Source organism: Rutilus rutilus, assembly GCF_951802725.1.
Source record: "Rutilus rutilus genome assembly, chromosome: 4".
NCBI lineage: Eukaryota > Metazoa > Chordata > Actinopteri > Cypriniformes > Leuciscidae > Rutilus > Rutilus rutilus.
Window position 1 is genome coordinate 1,332,160 of NC_140212.1, and position 24,658 is coordinate 1,356,817.

The 24,658-nt window shown below is 37.8% G+C and overlaps 3 protein-coding genes across 5 annotated transcripts in view; 2 read left to right on the forward strand and 1 right to left on the reverse strand.

The window, feature by feature from the left end:
• The window catches only part of xpot (exportin, tRNA (nuclear export receptor for tRNAs)), a 20,675-nt gene extending 14,719 nt beyond the window's left edge, over positions 1-5,956 (forward strand). For both annotated transcript variants that reach the window (XM_084407193.1, XM_084407194.1), the window contains exons 19-25: positions 1,010-1,199; positions 2,724-2,840; positions 3,580-3,695; positions 3,775-3,822; positions 3,914-3,982; positions 4,353-4,409; positions 4,506-5,956. In XM_084407193.1, the coding sequence (XP_084263319.1) occupies positions 1,010-1,199; positions 2,724-2,840; positions 3,580-3,695; positions 3,775-3,822; positions 3,914-3,982; positions 4,353-4,409; positions 4,506-4,532 (624 nt within the window). In that variant the 3' untranslated portion in view covers positions 4,533-5,956. The remainder of the gene's footprint in view (positions 1-1,009; positions 1,200-2,723; positions 2,841-3,579; positions 3,696-3,774; positions 3,823-3,913; positions 3,983-4,352; positions 4,410-4,505) is intronic.
• Positions 5,853-16,065, reverse strand: rtcb (RNA 2',3'-cyclic phosphate and 5'-OH ligase). The gene is made up of 12 exons (XM_084407196.1): positions 15,926-16,065; positions 15,685-15,763; positions 15,223-15,290; positions 13,730-13,829; positions 13,315-13,471; positions 12,554-12,710; positions 11,460-11,619; positions 10,215-10,390; positions 8,752-8,940; positions 8,069-8,179; positions 7,420-7,539; positions 5,853-6,299 (listed from the first exon to the last, which is right to left on the reverse strand). The coding sequence occupies exons 1-12, from the start codon at positions 16,016-16,018 to the stop codon at positions 6,192-6,194; spliced, it is 1,518 nt and encodes a 505-aa protein (XP_084263322.1). The 5' UTR covers positions 16,019-16,065; the 3' UTR covers positions 5,853-6,191.
• Positions 15,743-24,604, forward strand: fbxo7 (F-box protein 7). 2 transcript variants are annotated; one of them, XM_084407198.1, is made up of 12 exons: positions 15,743-16,159; positions 16,675-16,719; positions 16,802-16,831; positions 16,939-17,046; positions 17,543-17,735; positions 18,403-18,624; positions 20,255-20,399; positions 21,526-21,609; positions 22,972-23,067; positions 23,148-23,324; positions 23,439-23,485; positions 24,182-24,604. In XM_084407198.1, exons 4-12 carry the CDS (start codon positions 16,940-16,942, stop codon positions 24,482-24,484), a joined length of 1,374 nt encoding a protein of 457 aa, XP_084263324.1. In that variant the 5' UTR covers positions 15,743-16,159; positions 16,675-16,719; positions 16,802-16,831; position 16,939; the 3' UTR covers positions 24,485-24,604. The 2 variants fall into 2 exon arrangements, with proteins under 2 accessions (XP_084263324.1, XP_084263323.1); XM_084407197.1 differs by lacking the exons at positions 15,743-16,159; positions 16,802-16,831.
• Positions 24,605-24,658: the final 54 nt, after the last annotated feature.

Sequence of the window (24,658 nt, forward strand, 5' to 3'; positions counted from 1 at the left end):
AGAATTACGTGATATAAAGTCGCAATTGTGTGTTAAGTCAAAATTGCGTGATATAAAGTCAGAATTATGAGATATAAACTATTCTGAGGTAAAAAAAAAGAAAGAAAAAAAAAGTCTCTTTTTTCCCCTTAGAATTGGACTTTATATCTCAATTCTGATAAAAGATGTCAGAATTGCGAGATATAAACTCAGTTATGTGTTATAAAGTCAGAATTGTGTGATATAAAGTCGCAATTGCAAGAAAAAGTCAGAATTCTGACTTTATAAGACGAGATAAAAAGTCGCAATTATCTTTTAAAATGTTTTATTCTGTGACGGAAACAAGCTTCCATACTTTTGTCACCACGAATACACACAAAATAAATAATTGAATGGGTTCGAGGAGTTTTGTGATTGCAATTTAAAAAAGTAACAAATCCTTTGAAAAGAAAACTCGACCCCCATAGGAATGAATGGAGTGCTTCAGTGCACATAGAAAAACCTAAAAATGCTCAATTCTAACTAAAAATGCTACAACTTTACAAACCAGCAAAAAGTTACAACTTTTTGTAATGTCTACATGTGTATCTGAATGCACACTGAAGGAACTGACTTTAGGTTCACTTAATTTTCCTGATTTTATACATTGTATTCCTTAAATTATGAAAATTAATTTATTTTTGGCTGTTGACAGCATGTCCTGATTTGTGGAGTGATAGAGATATGCAAAATCCCCTCTGTAAAAACCTTTGACTCTAATATATATATAAAATTTTTACGAGAATTTTGAACCTGACTTCATTCAATTTTCAGGTTTCTGTTTTAGAAAATTATGCAAATTAGGGCATATTTAATTAGATAATGCATCATTTTCATATTTAAACATGAAAACTGTTAATACAAATTTTTTTTTTTGCAATCAGTCAACTGGTGAAGTATGGTGATATCTATTAGTTATTGTTTTTGTTATCCTATTCACCTGGTGTGCCCTAATATAACATGACTGTAATGGAGTCTCTTGTTCCCCCAGAACCAGGTGTCTCCTTTCCTCCAGGAGATCTTCATGCCTCTGGTGATGGCCATATTCGAGGTGTTGTCTCGTCCAGCGGAGGAGAACGATCAGACGGCTGCGCTGGAGAAGCAGATGTTGAGAAGAAGCTACTTCAGTTTCATTCAGACCATCGCTAGCAGTGGCATGAACGAGGTCATGGCCAGTCAGGGTGAGACGCCACCGCTGTCCTGGGCTGTGTTTCACCAAACCATCGTTAGCCAACTATGTTCGCAAGTTCATTCGTTATCATAGTTCAACGAGTCGGTGTTTCCCCAAACCTTTCGCAAACAGCATCGCAGAGTTGTGTGTTTGAGCGACAGATCTCGACCTGTGGTTAGAAGCTGGAGTTTCTTGTTTTTATAACATGTGGACTCAATAAATCCTGATCTTGAGCCAAATAAGTAAGTTAACATTCAGTACAATCTATATCTAAACACGTTTCCATTACCCTACAAATTGCGCAAATTGAAATTGCGAATTGAAAATACGCCCAATGGAAACGCGCCAATTTCGCAAAAACTTCCATTTATCGCAAAAAAGTTGTAAGGTTTTTCAATTAATTCGAAAAAGATATATTTCGCAAAACTGCAATGGAAACAGTTTTTGTGCATTTTACAGGTCAGCTGACGTAATGACGCAGTGTGTTTGGACAGAATACGAGACAGAACTCTTTATTAAACTCATAAAAGACAAAAGAATTACAAGAATAATGGATTCTAAACCTCAAATAAATGCCACAATCAAGACCTGGAAGCAGATCTGAGGGAGAAACACCCAGAAACTCCTCATATGTGCCGCTCACAAGCATAAGGGTCTTTCCTCACCATTAATGCTTGAAAAACACACACACATCTCCTTCGATTAATAATAATGGCCAGTGCAGTGGCTGAGATATAGTACATAAACCTACCAGCGTCCGTTGCCATGATTTTTGGAATGACTTATCACGAGAGGAAAAAATTAAGTTTTAGTCGCATAACATCGGTTAATGGAAACGCCGTCATTTCGCAATAGTTTTTTGTCGACATTTAGAGAAAAAAAAAGAGAATTTTTTTAGCGCAAATCTGTAATGGAAACACCTTCTTTTATTTAGAATACATACAAATGTCATTCACGTCTTTTAGTTTGTCACGAGATTTAAAGCACCGTTTTTGAATGTGCGAACGAGCTCTAGTGCGTAAGAGCGAGTCTTTAGGTGCGTCCCAAATCACGTACTTGTGCACTATTCTACGCCATTTTGTAGCATAAATAGTGCGAGTAGTGCATGTGTTCACACTGGAAATTCAACACAAAAATAAAAAGTGCACTTTAAGATGATGCACTTATTTAACCGAAAAAACTAAGTGTGGAACGTTGGACACTTCATGCACTCGACCGGCAAAGCTTTAATAACGTAGCGGAGGGGGAGGGGCATCAGACGCCGATGTTGAAGGACAAAATAAACGTTTAAAGTTCATACGCTTACACGGTTGAGTACATAGTGCGTCATTTGGGACACAGCTTATGATTGAATCCGGAAATAAAGCAAATAACTGAGAAAATGACATGTCTGTAATATATAGCAAAACATCTAGCATTAATTCGATCTCAAACAGATTCGTTGTACGGGAAACACACTCCTGTTCAGAAAACACTCCAAACGAAGCTGTGTGCCTGAAAACATGAACTGACTGAAGCGCCTTGTGTCCGGCAGGAGCGGAGAACATCGAGCGAGTGCTGTTCACCATCATCCAGGGAGCCGTGGACTTCCCAGACCCAGTCGCCCAGAAAACATGCTTCATCATCCTGTCCAGACTGGTGGAACTCTGGGGTACGGACAACACTGAACACGCATGTGCATCTGAACAGGGGTTATCATCGTTAACTAAAACTGTGAAAAACATCTGTTAATCGAAATTAAATTAAATATAAATATTAGTTGAAAATTTTCAACTAAACAAATTTAAAATGTTGCCTTGGCGATAAACTGATATAAGTTTGTTAAAATTTGTTTAAAAGCAATACAATTTGAAATAAATAAAAACTTAAAATAAATTATAGAAATATAAATTAAACTAAAAATATATAAATTAAAGATGATTTGAAATATTAATTAAAATAAAATAAAAAACTCCAATAAATGGGTTCAGGCTACATCTTGACTTTTAACCAGGTTTATTAACTAAAACGATTAAAAATATTTTTGTTGATTGATATGAAGCTGAAATAAAATATAAATACTAAATGGACAAACTAAAAATTTTTATAAAAGTTAAAGCAGTAAAATGACTAATTAGTATAAAATATATTTTTTTAAATGATTATTTACGTTTAGTTTATTTTAAGTTTTAGTTTAGAGTTTATTAATCTAAAGATAAATTTTATTTAAAACTAATTAAAATAAATTAGACTTAAATGATAATAAATAAACAAAACTGACAAAATTATTAAAAAATAAAACAAAAATGAAAACTGTAAATATAAAAATAAAAGCTAATTCTAAATATTAACATTATATATTTTTATATATATATATATATATAATGCTTTTAACATGTTCTCTTTCTCAGGTGGAAAAGACGGTTTGGTGGGATTTCCAGATTTCATTTACAAGCATATCGTCCCAGCATGCTTCATGGCCCCTCTCAAACCAACCTTTGACCTTTCAGATGCCCAGACGGTTCTGGTAAGACAGGCCAGGCTTTTATAAACCGCTTGTATTAAATATAAATGGTGATTTGTAATGATTTGCTCTTCTGTTACAGACGCTGTCGGAGTGCACACTGACTCTGCAAATGATTCATCTCAAACGAGTGAGTCTTTTTTAGGGAAAACTCAACGCTGAGTAACAACAAGAACTATAGTCGCTCAGTATTTAATGCTTGATGTCTGGTGTTTGCACAGGGGCCGGAGTGTATCCAGTTTCTTCAGGAGTATCTGCCGTCGCTGCAGGTCTCGCCTGAAATCACACAGGTGAGGAAATTACACGCTTCAAGTGTCTCTGAGACTGACTTGCGCTTCATTTGATGACAACACAAGGTTTTAGGAAGGGTCAAGGAAGTGAGGAACTCAGGAAGTGATTTTTGCGACATGGAAAATCGTGGAATCCAGTCATAAAATTGGAAGTTATGCTTTTCCCCATTTCATTTGAGAACTATTGTCACACACACACACACACACACACACACACACAAACTCAAAGCTCTTCACGACAACCCTGCAAAAATAAAAGTTCGACTTTACTTTAAGAAATTGTTACAAAAAAAATATTTGTATTATGATGCCACTTTTATTTTGGTCAAATATCTGATTTATTTAAACTTTTTTTTTTTTTTTTTTTTAGGAACTGTGTCAAGTGCTTCAGCAGCCGGACGTTAAGGTTCTGAAGAACTACATGAAGGTATTTCAAGGGGGTTTATGGTTGAAACACTTTATTCATGTTGTTTTCTGAGATCATTAAATGTTTTAACATGCCGTTTCCTGTGTGTGTGTGTAGGTTTTCTTCCAGCAGGCCAAACTTTAAAACTGGAATTGTCAAGCGGAGCGTTTCAGGGGCTCGGCAGTCGACGCCACTTACAAGACCACCATAATGACAGAGCTTAGCATAGGAGCTACTTTTGCACTTAAAGAAGCTTAACCACACCCACGGACATGGAGTCACGTAGGGATTGGCTGTCACGTGACAGTGACCACGCCCCCACACTGACCTTGGCCCAATCAAGAGTTGTGCTCTCCATTGGAGGTTCAGCCACCTGGACTGGTCTGCGATTGGACGAGACGGAGAGTAGGTGGGGTTTGTGAGGGTGGGCGGGGCTTCAGTCCTGGACAGAATTTCAAGGGAAAGTCACGAGTTAAATGCTTTTCCATTGAAACATGCAGGAAAAAAAAAAATGCTAATTGTTTGGAAACATGACTTAAATGTTACAGAAAATTACTAGAATGAATTTAATGAAATGTTTATTTTTTTGTGTGCGCTTGAGAAATCTGGATTTTCTCAACTTTCAGCTTAAGAAGGGCAGATTTAATTTAATTTTGTTTTTTACTTCCAGAAATGAAGCATAGGTTTTAGTTTGACGTGACGAGGTTAGCAAATGGAAGTGCTCTTGATGTGGGCTCAACCTGGCAAATCATTTTAGGTCTTTGCATTTATTTTCAATCATTTAATGCTAATTTATCAGCAAATCCCCCAGTTTTCCATGAATAACGTGTACTATGGCATTCCCATCAGAGCTGTACTGTAACCGCATATCAGAACAAACTCAACACTAAATGTTTATCGGCTCCGTCACAGTCTTGCGATTCGCTGTCGTTTAAGCCCGTTTGAAATATGCAATACGTGTAATGTTACTGACTGTGAATATACCACGAGGTGGTCTGATCCCTGGATCCGCAGTGCGAATGTCTCGGTTGGGTTACGCTGCTAGCAATCATTTTGTTGGAACATTTAATGTAAACTCTCACCATAGAGTCTCTCTGACGTGCATTTTTGCGTCAGTCTCTTCTGTTAGAATGACAATCTGTGTTTGATTTTGTGAGACACTGCACATGTATTAACCCTTTCATCCCTGGATCCCACTTCAGATACGGACACGTGGAAAGTTCGGGCCGATTCAACTTAAATCACACTTGAGAATCATGATAAGGTATCCCAATATAAATGGATGAAGCACTTTCCCATAAACTGAAATGTATTAGACTGACTGTTTAAAGATTGTTTCTCACATAACCCATGAGTCTTTGCTTCAGACTTGCTGTGATTTACCCAACACACACCTGTTACTCAGTCCTGCTCGTCAAGCCCACTGTGTTTATGCCAAATAAGAGGAGAGAAAGACGTGAAAGGTAGACTTGTGTAAACTTGATTTATTTTTGATATGCTGGGACACGCCCCTCTCACTCCCTTTTGTGGATCTTTTGTCATGACCAATAAAGTATTTACTAATCTCAGTTTGATCTCCAGCTGTAGTTGATTCTGACCAACGTGAACGTGCTGATTTAACACGCGTTATTTGACGTTAATTATCAGCTCTAAGTGAAAACCTTTTTACCTTTAACCCGAAACGAAACAAAAATAGCGCTGACGTGAGCCAGTCCCCCTTCATAAGTGCAGAAATCAATCTTCAGTCTTTAATCCTGATTGCATTCAGGATTTAGGGCCTTTCTCCGCCTTCGTCACGACGCTTTAACCTTTAATCACAGCGATGGGTCGGAGCTTGATGGCCTTCTTACTGATGCCGGCGTCATGGCACGTGTTCACCACATCTGTGACGTTCTTGTAGGATTCAGGAGCCTGATGTGCAAGACAACAAGCGGGTTAAAAGCGTGCATTGAGACTTAATGTTTTCAAACTTTACATTTATGTCAGCTTTTTTGGATGCTTACAAATTAGTCATGACATGGATTTTTAATTTTAATATGTTCCTTGAGGTTCACTTCTAATGTACATTTTTTTTGCATCAGAAAACATGTTATTTTCAATCTTAATTCGGACCTTCTAGAAAAACCATAATTTACCAGATGAAGCATGAAATCATTTACTTGCTGTTTACAATGTGGATGTTTTAATGGTACAGAGACCTCTTATATTTCAAATGATAAAGGCACATGTGATTTCTCACATCAGGACCCCTTTAAATCACAGAAGAAACTTTCAATTTAACGATCAGTTCTTCAATCCCGGGTCTACTAATAAGGGTTAAGCTTAACAGTTAAACAAAACTGAAGAATTACAAAGATAAATACATTTGTTCCCATTTAGGTCACAAAACAAGTTGAGTATAATAGCATTAGTAGATTCAATGCATTTTATTCTTGGATGATTATTGAAAAAATAAATATCTTGTCTTAAAATATAAAATGCAAACTGCTGATTTAACGCTACTAGCTTAACCGTTAAAATAAGGCCACAAAGCAACTTAAAATATATTTAATTATTCAATGCATTTTATTGTGATTTAAAAAAAAAAAAAAACTATCATACAAATCTAAAAAAGAAATAAAACAACCGTTTCTGCTCTTTGGAGTCGACTTCGAAATCCACTAATAAGTGATAGTTAACAGTTAAACTAACTATAATAATTTGTGACCATTTTGTGGTATAATTAAATAAAATATAATACAACTGATGCATTTAAAAGAAAGCATCACCTGAATGTATTAGAACATCTATCTTGTAATAACGAAAAAAAAAAAAAAAGACTATATAAGTTATATAACTTTTAAATATATATATATATATAAAAAATATATATATTTGTATGAATTGTTTATTCTGTTTTCGCTTTGGAAATAGCCTTGTTGCTGACATGGCGTAAATACATAAAGTATAATTTAATAAAATACTTTTTTTTTTCTGTGGTTTTGGATCCTTAATTTAAATAATATTTGTGACGAGAGTGGACCGGTCTCACCTCCTCCATCACCAGCTTTGGTGACGCGACTCTGATGGCGATGCCCATGTCTGCCAGTTTATCCAGAACGTCCTGGAAGTCTATGTTGCGTCTGGATTTGGCTCTGGATAGAGCTCGACCCTACAGCGTTCACAAACACACAGCAGAGTGTTAGCGGCCCCGAAGTTAATCACTCATGATCTTTGCAATGGAAGTGAATCAATCAAAACTAACTTTATCTGGACAATAACTTTATTCTAGAGCTGCTGTAAAGCCTAAACACTCTCTCTTACTGTAATCTCCTGTTATCACTGTAAAGCTGCTGTGGAATCATTCAATTCATGTTTATTTGTACAGCGCTTTTCACAATACACCATTTCAAAGCAGCTTTACAGAAAGTGCATGAGTCCACATTACAATTTAGAGAGATCTGTTATCAGGTAACTGTCTAAGTTAAGTATTTCAGAAATGTGTATATATGCAAAAAAATTATTTAAACAATGTAATAATTGAATGCAGAAACAATGAGCTCACCGAAGTATTGAATACCTGTTCGTTAACATTATGACATTTAGAAAGTATAGCATGGGTGCATGTCAACAGTCTATATTGAGACTTGACATGTAAGCTAGTGTTAGAGTCGCTGCTACACACTCCTCGGGTCACTCACCGCTCCGTGACACGTGGTGCCGAACGTCTCGGTCATGCCCTGCTCTGTGCCCGTCAGCACGTAACTGCAGGTGCCCATGGTTCCCCCGATCAGAACCGGCTGGCCCGTCAGCTGGAGGACAGGAGGAAACATTAGGAAGAAGGTCTTGCACGTTCACAAGAAGAATTGAAATAAAATAAAAATAAATTAAATTGATTTCTTGTTTGATTCGGTTCAAAGTCAAATCTAAAACATCCGACACCAAATATAGTTTTATAGTTTTTTTTTTTACTAGTGTGTGCAGGACATTATAGTTCATTTATGTAAAGTAAACTGACATATTATACCCCAAATATCTTCATACAGAGACTACCAGTAACATTTGAGACCAAAACTGATGGGACACTTTGAGCTGATCATGTTTTGCTGAAGTGTGTTGTCTTTAATTGCTAATGCTCTTTTTACACACAGACTGAACACAATGAAGCATTGCTTGGTGATTGGTTGAGCTAAACTGGTATTATCTAATTTAACAGCTGACAGATATTCAACATAATTCATGTGTGAGACAGTCTAACAGAAGGACGGACAAAACCAGTCAAATATCAACTGAGTTCTGCTCATATTTTAGTACCATTTTCTAAACTAGCGAATAAACTGATGATGTGAGAAATGCTGAAGGATTTGAAGGTTTGCTCAGTCACCTGATAGTCGACGGGTATGAGCGGATGGTGTGGTGGAAACGCCCGTGTCGAGCCCTTCCGGTGCACGAGAAGCGTCTTCTGTTTGCCGTCCACCATGTGCTCTTCCACCTTGGCGATGTTGTGCGAGACGTCGTAGATGACGTGCATGTCCAGGTCGTCGGGTGTCGTGGTGAAGACTTTAGAGAAGGCCTGCAGTGAAGGTCAGTACGGACACGTTCAACAGCAAAACCTTATGCTGATGTCCTGTATGCACACAGTATCCCACAATGCAATAGTAACACTACCAAAAGTTAAGTCGCCCTGTGGTGAGAATCCAGCTTTTAATGTTGTTTGTGTCCATGTGGTGTTTTAAGACAAAGCATGTGTAAGTTCATAAGTCGACACCATTGCTGAGTATTTCCTCCTTAAAACTGCAGTGAAACAAAGACAGTCTCAAAAACACAGTTTGGCGTTTCTGACGTCACAAACTACCTTGTAACCAATCAGATCAACGTGTGATCGTCAACCAGTGGATCTCTGAGCTGAGTGAGTGAGTGGAGGTGGGGCTCATTTGCATATTCATAGAGCCTCGTATACTAAAGGCAAGGGTGTCGAGTTACACTCAAGATATTTTAAGGCATGACGAATTTTTTTTCAAGGAAAAAAAACCTTTAAATGTGATCAAAGATGAGTTTTAAGGGATAAAATGATTGATCCATATGAATTTAGTGGTTCAGTCCAAATTTTAAAAGAGACCCGATCGCTTTATATGATGAAGAGATTGAATTTAGGCTTTTATTCACATAAACTTGAACTCAAATGAACTCAAACATTTTCCATGTATGAATGTTTTGAGAGTTCTGGGTGAATAGACTTTCAATGGAGGGACAGAAATCTCTCAGATTTCATTAAAAATATCTTCATATGTGTCTCAAAGATGACGACATGAGGGAGTAAATGACAGAATTAAATTTTTTGTGTGAACTATCCCTTTAAAGGTGCAGTGTGTGATATTTAGGAGGATCTGTTGACAGAAATGCAATATAATAAACATAACTATGTTTTCAGTGGTGTATAAAGACCTTACATAATGAACCGTTGTGTTTTTATTAGCTTAGAATGAGCCATTTCTCTCTACACACACCGCGGGTCCGCTTACATTGAAATAGCCATTTTGCGCCACTGTTTCTACAGGAGCCCTAAACGGACAAACTACTACAGAGTGCGTTTCGTCACTGTTGTTCTTCGTGCAAAGAATAGTTAATTACTGAATAATCAAGTAAACCTAATTTCTTAATTTATCTTTATAAATAAACCTCATTGCTTAACTGGCTACTCTCTGCCGTCTCAGATGACGACGACATCACTTCCTGTCGCCACCGTAACTTCTGTCGGTTGCAATTTGCAACCTCACCACTAGATGCCGCTAAAAACCACACACCGCACCTTTAAGACGTGTTCTTCTGACGAGTGTTTGAGCTGACCTGTCGGGTGAGGAAGGTCATGGAGGATCGGTTGACCCAGGCGTAGTTCCCGGCGGCCGCCATGCCCTTCAGATAGTCCTGACCCTCGGGAGACGAGATGCGGGCGCAGGCCAGCTGACGGTCGTTCACCACGATCTGATCTCGCTTCATCGCCTTCTCCATGGCAACCAGAGCATCTAAACGTTACAAAAATAATAACTGCATTAAGGTCCTTCGCGGTTTCTCGTATTCGTCATTCGGTGGCTCTGCCAAAACACCTCAGAATGCTTGCTACGAAAACACAGAAAATCAAACCCAATCCAAATTATTTTTATGACGGACGAAGTTGCGAAGGCAGTGTGTAAACGTGATCGACAACGCGAGGTCATATTTATTTTTTAACGTGCAAAAAATAAATAAATCGTACTCAGTGAGCAAGGACCTTTAGACTAAACTGGGAAGGCTCATAGCTCTTACATAGCTCTCTCATAGTCCTATTGTTGGTTTAACTGCTTCTATTGCTCTCCTCATTTGTATGTCGCTTTGGATAAAAGTGTCTGCTAAATGATTAAAATGTAAACATAAAATGATGCTCACTTTAAAGTCACCATGAAATCAAAATTGACGATTCTCAGTTTTCTAAAAGATTTATCCGTGCAATTCATGTGCCTCAAAAGCTAAACAACTTCCAAACAACTTCCAAACAACTTCCAAACAACTTCCAAACAACTTCCAAACAACTTCCAAACAACTTCCAAACAACTTCCAAACAACTTCCAAACAACTTCCAAACAACTTCCAAACAACTTCCAAACAACTTCCACTCCCTCTTACAGCGACTCTTCTCTTCTCTGATGACAAGGGCGGGGCAACCTGTCACTCACATGAGATCCACCAATAGAAGGGTGGGAAATAAAGGGGCGGGGCCTGGTTGAGTTAGTAGTGTGTTAAACTGGCGGTTATGGTAAAAGGGGCGGGACATTTCCCCAAACACACTCGAAGCGCTCGACCAATCACAACACACTGCTCCAGCCGACCAATCAGAGCACAGTGTGCTTTTCAGAAGGAGGGGCTTCATAGATACAGGAACTAAACAGAGCGTTACTGACAGACTGGGAAGAGAGGAGCCGCAACAATGGAGAATATGAGGAGAATAATCAACATTCAAGCAGGAAAACCTGTTCTAGTAGAGCCTGAAAAACAAGAGTATGTGAAAGAGCATTATATGGCCTCTTTAAATTCAGTCACAGATCAGTTGACGCTCACCTGTCGCCACCTGGTGGCCGAGGCCTCGACTGCCGCTGTGGATCATCACACACACCTGCCCCTTGTGGTCGATGCCCATCTTCTTCGCAGCGTAATCATTATAGATCTCGTCCACCACCTGAATCTCGGCGTAGTGATTTCCTGCACCCAGCGTCCCCAACTACACCACAGCAAGAGAACAAGACCTTATACTAGTGCTGCACCCAGTCTTCATTTAGGCAAAAACCAAAACACATTTAATAATCAATTAATTAATCAAATAATACAGAAACATTTCAATTGCTTTATAAGGCAGATTTTATATCAACTTTAAGGGTTTGAAATTAACTTTTTCACTCACAGGCCAATTTGGCTACTAAATTTAAGTTACCGGCCATTCAGAACTTCTACTAGCCAAAAAAACAAAAAACAAAAGGACATACAACTAACTACATCATACACATATATATATTTGGATTTCATACATTTCTTATTCAAACAAAATCCTGTCAAAAGATGTCCTCTCCTCCCTCTTTCATCCTCATCACCATAATGTGTTTTAGGAGGACAGATTAATACAGTACAAAGAACATCAAAAAAAGTAGGACTTTAGAAAATAATGTGTTTTCTGTCCACCAAATGCTTTATAATCTTCACTGTTGCTTCAATGCAAATGAACAAGCGTGCCGTTATGTGTTGTGTAGTGACGTGTGTGTGTTCAAGTAAGCAGATATGAGCAGATTCTGTGCAATACGCTGTATTTAATATATTAAATTATATATATTTGTGCAGATTTGTCTTGCACAAACTTTCCCAGCAAAGTGAGTAAACATAAGTGACACGTCAAATTGGCTCGTGAATTGACAGCGTTTCCCGGCACCGTTGATTTTGACCCGGGTGTTCATTTCAAACCCTGGTGACACTAACAAGCGGTCTCTCCACAGCCCAAACCTGATCCATCGATCACATGATGTTTCTGTCAATGACTTCGGCCCTCCAAAACGGTTTCAATTGATTTTTTTTGGCCAAATATATGATAATATTTCAGTGCATCGCTACTTTATACAACCGTAAAACACACCAGCACGCTGCAGTTTTTGTAAGAGTGTGTGTACCTGTGGCAGTCCTCTCTTCTTGGCTTTGGACGAGACTTTGTTGGGATCGGCTTGCAGCATTCGGCCGTATTCCTCACAGTGTTCCTTATCCTCGGCCCAGGCGTATCCCTCCCTCAGCGACCAGTCAACACCCATCTCTAGAGCCTCCTCCAGATCTCTACACACACACACACACACACCCCTTACTAAAGCCTGTGCCATTAGAGCTAGGTTTACATGTCCTGAGTCTGAGACACGGTTATTTTAGTATTATTTATATACTATTTGAATTGGAATTTCTAATGTTTACCTTTTTTTTTTTATAATTTTTTTTTATCTAACAGCATAAACGCATATTTTTGCATAAAAAAATAAAAAAAACCCTCCTTTTCTGATTTCTCTAGTCATGTAGCACTGATTAAAAATACATTAAAAATTTATATATATATATTTATATATATATATATATGGGCTGGGCGATATATCTCATGACATTGTTAGGCGCATCTCGTCAATAAAGCCGGTTCCTTGATTAGTAGTAAATCGCCATCACCTGCTTTCAGATGGAGCGGCATTTACTACACAGAGCCGTAGTTCACTGACAAGCTGAGCCATATCGCATTAGTCATTGCAGGCGATACGTCCGTGATAATTAATGCGATATGGCTCAGCTTGTCATAAACATTTGGATACCTGGCTGTTGCCAAGTAAGTTCAGAACAAATAAACGAGATAAAGACGAGAGCTTTCTTGAGCTAGTGTAATGGGAATGATAGTGTTTACTTTGCACCCATCGGAATGACGCCCTTGGATCCGACTCCGACGGGAATGTGGTCAAACATGGACTGGGCCAGCTGCTCCTTCACCGGCTGCACGTCACACTCATCCAGGTTCGTTCGCAGGAGTCGCACGCCACAGTTAATGTCAAACCCCACTCCACCTGCACACACACACACACACACACACGAGTCAGTTCAATTTAAATGTAGAAAGTTCATTTCAAACCTTGTAGAAAATTAATTTAAGTCATATTCTTCTATTGTAGCAAAAAGGTTTTTTGCATTTTTACTTTATCATTTTAAGGGCATTTTTATAAGAAAGAAACTCAGTGAAATACACAGAACTTAAGCTTTACTTTCAGATATTTAGATTTATGTAAAATAAACTAGAATAAGGATGAGGCGGATCCATTACGTACCAGGAGAGACCACAGCATCCGGGTTTGACATGTCAAACGCAGCCATGTTCCCGATGGCAAACCCGTATCCGGAGTGGACGTCGGGTAAGCCGATAGAGCGCTGCAAACACATGTGAACCAGGAGACCGTGAGCAGTGACATATGGAGCAGTGAACAGACTGAGCTGACAAAGCACTGCTAAATTAGATTATTTAAAATGATGGGGGGGGGGGGGGGGAATAAAACGTATACTTTCACTTATGCACCTAAATTATAATTAATCTTAAGTGCCACCCCCCCTTTTTTTGAATAGACTTTCCGAACTTAAATGGTTGTAATTCAAGATTGCTTTGCAATATAGACGTAAGATTGGTCTTGTTTTAAAGAAGACATTTGAAGTGAAATAGATTAAGAAAGTGAAACATAAAAAGTTACAGAAGTTGTAGTTTATGAAAATGTACAACGTAAAAATTTTATTATTCATATTTTATATAAAATATATATATTTTTAAAACATGGTGAACTCTAAAACTGCAAGAAAATGAAAGTCAAAAAATCTGAACAAGTTGTGTTTAAAATTTTAGGTTGATATCTCAAAAAATGAGCTTTCAGTGAGATTGTGTGTGGGCGCAGTACCAATCTTTTTCACTAGGTGACGACCGACTCCATTACTGCCCATATAAGGGCGCCACCATTTCCATATGTGGTTTGAGTGACCTGAACCATATATTTCCAAAATGTTCATACAATCTATGAAGTAGACATCCTATTCAGAAGTTGTATGGGAAGTTTGGCAGATTTTTATATGAATTCAACCTCTAATAAACATAAAAAGAACACATGTGCGTTATAGCTCGCTGCCACATCACAAATGGTGAATCTATTGTTTTTTCTTTATATTTAAAACATTTTCAGACCTTTTTTTCAAGAAAAAAAAAATTTGAATGGATGTTATCTTTTGAAGTCTTGGCATGAAAACAAACTGAGGTTTCTACCATTCTTTCATGATTTTTCATGTTCATTACTATTTCAAAATAAAGGTCTGAACACGCCTTAGGAGTATGAAAATATTCTTGTTGCAAATTGATAAATTACGACGACTCTGTAATTTATTGAAAATATGTAATGGATTTGGGCCCGCCGGTGGGCCGGTGACACTTTAAAGTAAAAAACATCCATGTTGTTGGTCAACGACCCATCTGTTCAAATGCACCCCCATTTAGTAATTAATACAATTGACCTACGACAGTTAAACACCTTTTAAAAATCAAAATAGTGGCTTTATATAGTAGATATTTATAAATTATAGTAATTGATTGATTGTTTGACAAATAAGTTGTAAACTTCAAAATTAGTAATTGTCAGATTTATGATATTTGTTGTGCTAGGGGACTTTTATTTTGACATTCTCGAGTTACTGCGCTACATACCTGAAATGTAAGAGATGTTTAAGGTTTTTTTTTTTTTTGCTGAAAGCAAGGTTATGTATTTCAAATCCTGCTAATTTAACTCACATGTACGATTCCCGGCAGGGCGGCAACGTTTCCGATTTGCTTCATAGCAGGCAAGAAACCCCCAAACCCTGTGAAAACACATCAAGAGCATCTTTCACTAATGCTGACTCAGTTTATATGTTCTATTCAAATGAGCAATTACAATTTCTGTTGGCTAAAACAATGCTTTAATGTGTCATGTCATTATTATCATGAATTTTGCACTTCATAGCCATTTCTGGGGTTAATTTACCCCACACATAATGTTGATGAACCTTGAGTCTGTGCACAAGGTGTGTTTTATGACTATGATTGATTGACAGGCGTGTTTGATTGAGTTCCTGAAGTATTTAATTTCTAAGCCAATCAGCTTTGAGATTAATCACCATGTTGCAAACTTTGATGACTATGTAAATGAACTTCTTCACACTACTGTTATAATGTTGTTTGTACAAATGGCTCAGTAACACGTCGTGACGTCACCTCCACCGCGACAGGCGTTCCTCAGCTCCTCAAACATCAGCTTCTCCAGTGGATCATTGACATAGAAAATACCCTCCACCTGAGGATCAAACATCATTCCACATTTAATTCAATCAGACACAAAGTGCTGTACTGTAAAGTACTGAGTACTACTAATTGTGTTATTGGTGTAATGATGAGATTCTCTATATGCGTCACTGAATCATAAGTGTAACGTTTGCGTTTCTGACACGTGATTTACCTGCATATTAGGCACGAAGCCCTTCTTAATGCGCCAGCAGTTTTTGTGGACTTTATCCAGATACTGAAGCTCATCGTTATACGTGCGACTCATTTTAAAATTCAATTAATGAACGCACTTTTTACACTCCTCACACGCTTCTCCGGTTCTTCCACTTCTTCTTCTGTTGGCTTTTATACGGACTGTCGCGGGTTTGTTGTTCATGATGTTCAGCGCCGCCTAACGCTCCACGAGGTTATTGCAATTAATGTAGTAAGAATATATAAACTTACAACAAATGGGGCAGTGAACATGGGATAAAGCTGACAAAGCACTGTAAAATAACGAGTATATTAATAAAATAATAATTACATATTTTTAAATTATATTTAAAAGCACAGAAAATGCACACTTTCGACCCTTTCCACTGACAGTGATGATGACGCGTTTTAACGGTCATCTGTATCGTAAATCCTGCGTTTTATATCATAAGTTTTTTATATATAATTTTTTTTTTCATGTATTTACATATATAAGACTATACTTTGTGTTATATTACCTTTGCATCAAATTACAAAAAAAAATGTGTTGCTGTATATATTCGATCTTTATAAATAAGTATTTATAAAGTGTAATTTATACATTTAAATACAAATTTACTATTTGATTGACAAATAATGTTATGAAACTTGACAATGAGTTGGCAGATTTATTTAAAGAAAATGGCTAATGGCACGGGACTTTTATTTTGACACTCTCTCGCTCAGCAGTTTTGCTCGGCTGCAGTTACAGCGCTACTTTGACGTATCTGAAAGGTGAGTGATGTTTACATTTGTTCAGCCTCGTTAATATTTAATTTAACACATTAATTCGAGGTTTTTCTCTTTGAATATGCAGTGGCACCGAACACTGAACTAAATTCAGCAGGTAACGGTGAAATATCGCTGTGTAGTTTAGCTGTTAGTGAAAGTAAAAGCGGTTCTGGAGAGTTTCTGTGAAGTGAAAGCGAATCTACGGATCTGTTTTCTGTCTAGAATGAAGCTCCGGGTCCGAATCAACAAAGACACCAGGCGACTGGAACTGGACGGACCAGAACTGACTCTCTCCGAGCTCAGAGTCCGGATCAGAGACACTCTGCTGGGGTGAGCTTTCATTAGTCGTTTAGTTAGTCTTTGTGTATTTGCAGTGGCTAATTTTAGTGCTTCAGTTAGTTGCCAAGCTTACATTTCTACAAGTTTTTCATCTGTCACTGTTGTTTATATTTACTAATACTTGTCTATACATATTTTTTTGTTTGTTTATGCTTGATGTACATACAATTGAGATGATACGCCTAAACATTTGATGCTGATTATTATTATTAGCTGGATTTTCCACATGAGTTTGGTTTGATAGTATTGCACAGATATAATGTTCACACTTTCATTTCTGCCCATCTGAAGCACTGGCAAGCCGTTTAGACTATACTCATTTCCAGGATATGAATTGCTGATATCAACCGTTACATTTTCACTAGTTAAAATGATAATTCTTGATATCAGGAATTAGATTTCTACTAGTAACATCAGGAATTACATCTGGAAATGAATAAAAGTCATAACGGCTTGCCATCTGTCATCTCTTTCTCTTTCTGTGCAGATCTGATGTGGAGTTCCGGCTGTCTCTGAACGGGACGGAGGAGCTTTTGGACACGGGACAGACGCTGTCCTCCGCTGGGGTTGTTTCTGGAGATATGATCAGTGTGATTTTGCCCCAGGGCAGCTCTCAGCAAACACAAACTGCCCCAGAAACCCCGAGTGGAGCAGAAAACACACCCGGCTCCAGCGAGGAGGTGAGATCCCACCCTCAAATATATCACTGTTGGACAGTAGGATTAAAATAATAATGATCTCAGGACCATACAAACATAAACACACACACACACACATAGCCTTCATATATAGAAATATTAGATATTGAAGTTTGTTAATACAAGATTTAGAATTTAGTGTGTTATACAAACTATAATATACACAAAATGTTGTGCATTCATTTGATTACCACTGTTTTTATTATTATAAAGTTGCATTAAATCATAGAATAAAAAAATGAAACATTTCATAGGGCACTATTATTTGTTAATATTTTTTGTAAATTGTTAACGAATTAGACATAATTTTTTAATGATTAAAAATGAATTAAACCATTAAAAAAGAATCCAGATAAATGAAAACAGTCAACATAGAATTTCTGAAAAGGCTCTAATATGGTTCAATTTAATACATTTAAAATTGTTAAAGTTGATTGGATTAGACATCCTTTTTGATTTGTGAACTTTTATTTAAAAATGTAAACAGAAAATACATAATTTAGGAAAAATAAAACAAAAGCGATTTCCCAGGGCCCTAAAACTGCGTCGCTGGCGTTATTTTATAAGCATCAACAACCAAAGAAAAGAAAGTGAAATGACAAACACCCTGATGGTGTGTGTGTGTGTGTGTGTGTGTGTCCTGACTCAGGCCGGTAGCGCAGACCGCATCAGCGCTGTGATGGAGGAGTGGTTGGAGGACGAGGAGTGTGTGTCCGCTCCTCCACCGCTCCTGTGCTGTGAGACGGAGGAGGAGGGAGTGATTCCTCACGCGCTCGAGAGGCTCCTGGACTCAGCGAGATGCAGAAACACATCAGACTGTCTGATGCTGGCGGCGCATTTACTGCTGCTGGAGACCGGCTTCCTTCCACAGGTCAGAGGTCACCTGATTCAATACAATTCAGTTCACCTTTATTTGTATAGCGCTTTTCACAATACACATCATTTCAAAGCAGCTTTACAGAAAGTGCATGAGTCGTCATTACAATTTAGAGTGATCTGTCTAAGTTATGTATTTCAGAAATGTAAATATACAAAATCACAGTTAGCTAAATTTTATTTTATTTTAACTATGTTGTAATTTAATGACCCCTGCTGACCCCTCACACTCGCTCTGAACCCTGGAATTAAAGAGGATCTCTTTTTAGTGTGTAATGTTGCTGTTTAAGCATGAAAGTCCCTCCAGCGGGAGTTATTCTCTATATCAGTGTCAGTGTTTCTTCCGGGAACGAACACGTCACAATATTCCTCATTATAATAATTCATATGCAGAATAAAGGGGCGGGGCCTGGTTGAGTTAGTTAGTAGTGTGTTGAAACTGGTGGTTATGGTAAGGGACGGGACATTTCCCAAACACACTCGAAGCGCTCAACCAATCACAACACACTGATCCAGCCGACCAATCAGAGCACAGTGTGCTTTTCAGAAGGAGGGGCTTCATAGAGACAGGAAAAGGGCACATAGTCTCACCTCAAAACAGCAAATCTGAATATTCAAAAGATTACACACTTCACTTTTAAATGTATTTTGAATAGGCATGTGACGTATCTTATATCACGATAATTGCTGTAACTTTTATTGAATTATATTACAAAAACAGGTTTAAAAGATAAGTAAACTTCAGTGCTGTCCTCTCAACTTCTTTCATCAAATAACAAAAAGAACCTTTAACATTTAAATACAATAAAACAATACACATCAAACATGTCAAAAGTAAATGGATGTTTCGAACTGATTGAAGATGAAGAATAGCAACAAAAAAACCCAGAACATTTTCAACCAACATCTATTTATCTTTTCAGGTCTGGCATGTTTTAGTCCAGATTAAAATGTAAAAATGTTTAAGTATTTGGTGTTTGATATACACCACAGTGAAAGCAAAAGTCGTCTGTTTGAAAACATGTTTGACTTCCTTTTTTTTCTTCATGACATTCAGAAACGCTAATTTGTGAAGCGGTTAATTCACTTTTTAGCGCTATTTCTACTTTTCTTACTGTTAGAGAGTGAATTTGCAATTTGAATGTATTTTTAAATAAGCTAATGTGTGTTATAAAAAAAAAAATTAGTATAATAAGGCACCTAGAATTATTTACGGTAAGTGCAAATGATAAGTTCCATGTGTAACACTTTACAATAAGGTTCATTAGTTAACATTAGTGAACATGAACTAAGAATGAGTAATACTTCTACAGCATTTATTCATCTCAGTTAATATTAATTTCAACATTTACTAATACTTTATTAAAATAATAAAGTTAATATTAGTTAATGCACTGTGAACTAACAATGAACAGCTGTATTATTATTAACTAACATTAACAAAGATGAATTAATACTGTAACAAAAGTATTGCTCATTGTTAGTTCATGTTAGTTAATACATTAACTAATGTTAATTAATGAACCTTATTGTAAAGTGTTACCGTTCCATGCATGTTTATTACTGCAATATGCCATATTACCGGCACAACTCATGAGTCTCACATCGGTTATTCTCCCTTTCAGGGTTCTAATGTGAACTCAGGCGAGATGCCGATTGGCTGGCGGGCGGCAGGGGGCGTGTACAGGCTTCAATACGCCCACCCACTTCTGGAGAACAGCCTGGTGTCAGTGGTGTCTGTGCCGATGGGCCAAACGCTCGTCATTAATGGTGCGTTAATCTGCATTAGGGGTGTGGAACGGTTCATGAAAATAATCGTTCAGTTCACTTGTCACGGTTCGAGAGTCGAGACACGTGTGTATTGTTCGGGTCCGGTGTGTTTCTAAAATACAGTGATCACGTGTCGCCGTTGCGGCTGGTTAGGACAAAACTCTGATTAACATGGAAAAGATTTGATATAATATGGCATACCTTTTATCACGTGTCGCATCGTGTCTGGTTACATTTACATTTAGTCATTTAGCAGACGCTTTTGTCCAAAGCGACTTACAAATTAGGACTAAGTTAAAGGGATACTCCACTTTTTTTGGAAATAGGCTCATTTTACAACTCCCCCAGAGTTAAACAGTTGAGTTTTACCGTTTTCGAAATCCATTCAGCCGAACTCCGGGTCTGGCGGTACCACTTTTAGCATAGCTTAGCATAGATCATTGAATCGGACAGGACCATTAGCATCTCTCTCAAAAAAATGACCAAAGAGTTTCGATATTTTTCCTATTTAAAACTTGACTCTTCTGTAGTTACATCGTGTACTAAGACCGACGGAAAATGAAAAGTTGCGATTATGCAAGTTGCATAAGCCCGATAAGCGAGGATTTAAAGGAAAAAACTTGTAAAGGACACGGTGTAACAGTGACAAGAAAGCCTATTCTTTAAATTTGACAAAAAGGTGTTTTTGTTCTCCGCTACAATTTGTTTAAGGCCAACAGTTGTAAACCTTGTAACAAATAAATGAAAAGCCTGTTGAAATGAACAACATCTCCTCTCTTGCTGGATCAGAATCTCACAGATTTAATTTATATCTATTCCTAAGATCAAGCTGCCTCATTCTTTCAGTTTTCTGATTACATGACCTTGAGAATAACTAATTTTTTAAATACTGTGAATGCTAGATTATAAGGCTATATGATTTAAGCTGATGTATGGTGTTTCTAAAGTGGTTAAAAAGGAAAAAAAACATTAACAATGTATACCGAATCTAACCGAAAGCCGTGACCAGAGCCGAACGAAGGATTCTGTGAACCGCTCCAGCCCTAATCTGCACACAGCAGGTGTTATTACTCATGTCTCAGGTGTCTTCTCTCTGTTGAGGATTTGTTTATGTGTTGTGAAACAGCTGTTCTTAAGATGGACAAGACTATGGAGAACTCTCGCAAGCTGGCGCTGAAACCAGAGGCTTATGTGACCGCTGATTGGGCTGGTACGTTTTATATTGCATTTAATATTATTCAATACAAGAGAAATGACCTGGATTGATTACTACAGAAGTCCTGATGAATCTTCCGTATTATTCCCAAGCACACAATTATAATAATGTTCTCATTATCATTTTATTTAGCCGATATGACAGGCTCCAATCATATTTCAAGCAATTCAAACCCATCATGTTGAACATCTGAAGCGTCTCAGCTGAAGGAAATAATACATTATTTATCGGCTTTAATATATCGGCCAGATTTTCTTATCAGGCCGATAACATTAAAGGGTTAGTTCACCCAAAAATTAAAATTCTGTCAGTAATTACTCACCCTCATGTTGTTCCAACCGCGTAAGACCTTCGTTCATCTTCGGAACACAAATTAAGCTATTTTTGATGAAATCTGAGCCATGTTTCACTCCTCCATAGGCTTCTATGTGACCGAAACTTGCTGGCCCAGAAAAGTTATTAAAGAGATCGTTAATATAGTCCAAGTGACTCCAGTGGCTCAATCTTAAGTATATCAAGCGACGAGAATACTTTTTGTGCGCAAAAACAAACAAAAATAACGACTTTATTCCACTATTCATTTCCTTCTCTCTGGATGTCTAGTTGGTTCGCGTAGTGTTTTTGCGCAGCGCGTCTGTGTTACACGTCACCACGTAGGCTCACTATTGGCCGACGCCGGTCATGTGTGTGTTGCGTGATGACGTGCAACACAGACGCGCAGCGCAAACACACTACGAGGCCCAGAGAGAAGGAAATGAAAAGTGGAATAAAGTCGTTATTTTTGTTTGTTTTTGTGCACAAAAAGTATTCTCGTCGCATGATAAACTTAATGTAGTGCCACTGTAGTTACTTGGACTATTTTAACGATGTTTTAATAACTATTCTGGGCCGGTGAGTTTCGGTCACACTGGAAGCCTATGGAGGAGTCAAAATTCTGTCAGATTTCATCAAAAATATCTTAATTTGTGTTCCGAAGATGAACGAAAGACTTACATGGTTGGAACAACATGAGGGAGAGTAATTACTGACAGAATTTTCATTTTTGGGTGAACTAACCCTTTAAGCCAACACCGATATGGTGGCCGATATATCATAGATCCCTAATATTTTGTCAACATTGGACAAAGACATTTTTAATTACACATTACAAGGTCAAAAATGTTTTACGGAGAAAATACTCTTATGAATTTACACATGGTTTGTCTTAAAGCATATTAAAAACACCACATATAGACGTATAAACAACATTAAACGCTTGATTTCACCACAGGGGGAGTTTAAAGTGATTTTCTGAGGTAATTGACTTGATGCTCACGGATGTTTTTATATTTAAGCTGAAGTTGTGTGTTTCCGCAGGCGGCAGCGCAGGCGTCGTCTACAGAGACTTAAGCAAACTGTCTCGTCTCTTTAAAGATCAGCTGGTGTATCCGCTCATGGCCGCTGCCAGACAGGGTGATTATTCCTCTCGCCATGCGTTCAAACTGGTAACGTGTGTCCGTTCAGAGTGTTTGATGTGTGTGTGTGTGTTGCAGCGCTGGGTCTGCCGGCTCTGTTCGGTCTGGCTGTTCTTCCTCCTGAGCTCCTGTTGCGTGTGTTACGGCTCCTGGACGTCGTCTCTCTCGTCTCGCTGTCGGCTGTATGCCGAGACCTGAACGTCGCTACCCAAGATCCTTCACTCTGGAGACACCTGCTGCACAGAGACTTTAGGGGTATATCTATCTATCTATCTATCTATCTAACCAGACACACAGCACACACAGTAACATTAAACACACATCAGACAGATGAAGTGTAACTGAGACGAGTGTTGTGTGGTTTTGCAGTGCGCTTTTCTGCAGGAAATCAACACAGAGACACTGACTGGAAAGAGGTGAGCAAAACATCTGTCAATCATATCTAGAAACCATCTCTTATAGCATTGGCTCTCAATAATTAAAAAAAACTGAAATTACTTATGATCATGTTCTGCAATATTATAATCAAAACACATTCAATTAACCACATTAATGGCAATATTCAATTTAGCTATTTATTTATTTTTAATATGCTTATTAAAAGATTAATCGCTTTTTTAATATCTATTTAATATCTATCACACAATCTAAATTTGTATAATTTTTAAATTTAAAAATCAATAATCATATTTTTGATGCATATACAAGACTTTTGATTTTATGATGTAATAATGTAACAACAAAATAAAAAACAAATTGAAACTGATAATAAAAGGAATTTTTGCAATTTATTTATTTTTACTATAATTGTGAATAAAATTTCTCACTGACCCTCGAGTCACCAAACAATCTAACTTGAATATTACATTCTTAATTTAATTACTTTTATAAATGCTCTTCTAAACCCTTAGCTCTGCTTCTGAACTGTCCTTTATTCAGTCAATATTGAATAATAACACTGTTGTTATAGTGCTGAATTTCATAATTGATGGACTTTACACAGTTGAGCTGAATAATGACAGCATCTCTTTAGAGAATTTGTCTCATATCTGATGAAGTTTGAAACGATCTGTATTGTATAAAGCTGACTTGACTCTTCGCTTTGCCCTCAGCTTTACAAAAAGAAGTATAAAGTGAAGAATGTACACAGATGCCGCTTCTATCCACACCACGTTCCTCCGATTTTCCCTCTTTCCCCGTTCCCGTCCCCCCCGCTCCCCCTCCCGCTCCCGCTCTACCCTCCCGGCATCATCGGAGGAGACTACGACCAATCACCTGTTCTTCTGCCCCGCCCACGCTTCGACCCCATTGGCCCACTCCCGGGTCACCTCCCCGGATTGAGCGTTCCCATTGGCCGACGGAATCTGCGTCCGGGAGGGAATCGACCAGCAGACGTCAGGAGAGGTTTCATTTGAGCTCCTAAAGACTTATGTTTTCAAAACAAGTAGAGGATCAAATTATTTTGAAGATTGTTTTTGTGTGTGTTGTCCTTCATTAATTAAAGCATTCCTGGGACGTTCAGACCAGCAAACGCATTTAAAGGGGTGGTTGATCATGATTTGACTTTTCTAACTTTAGTTAGTGTGTAA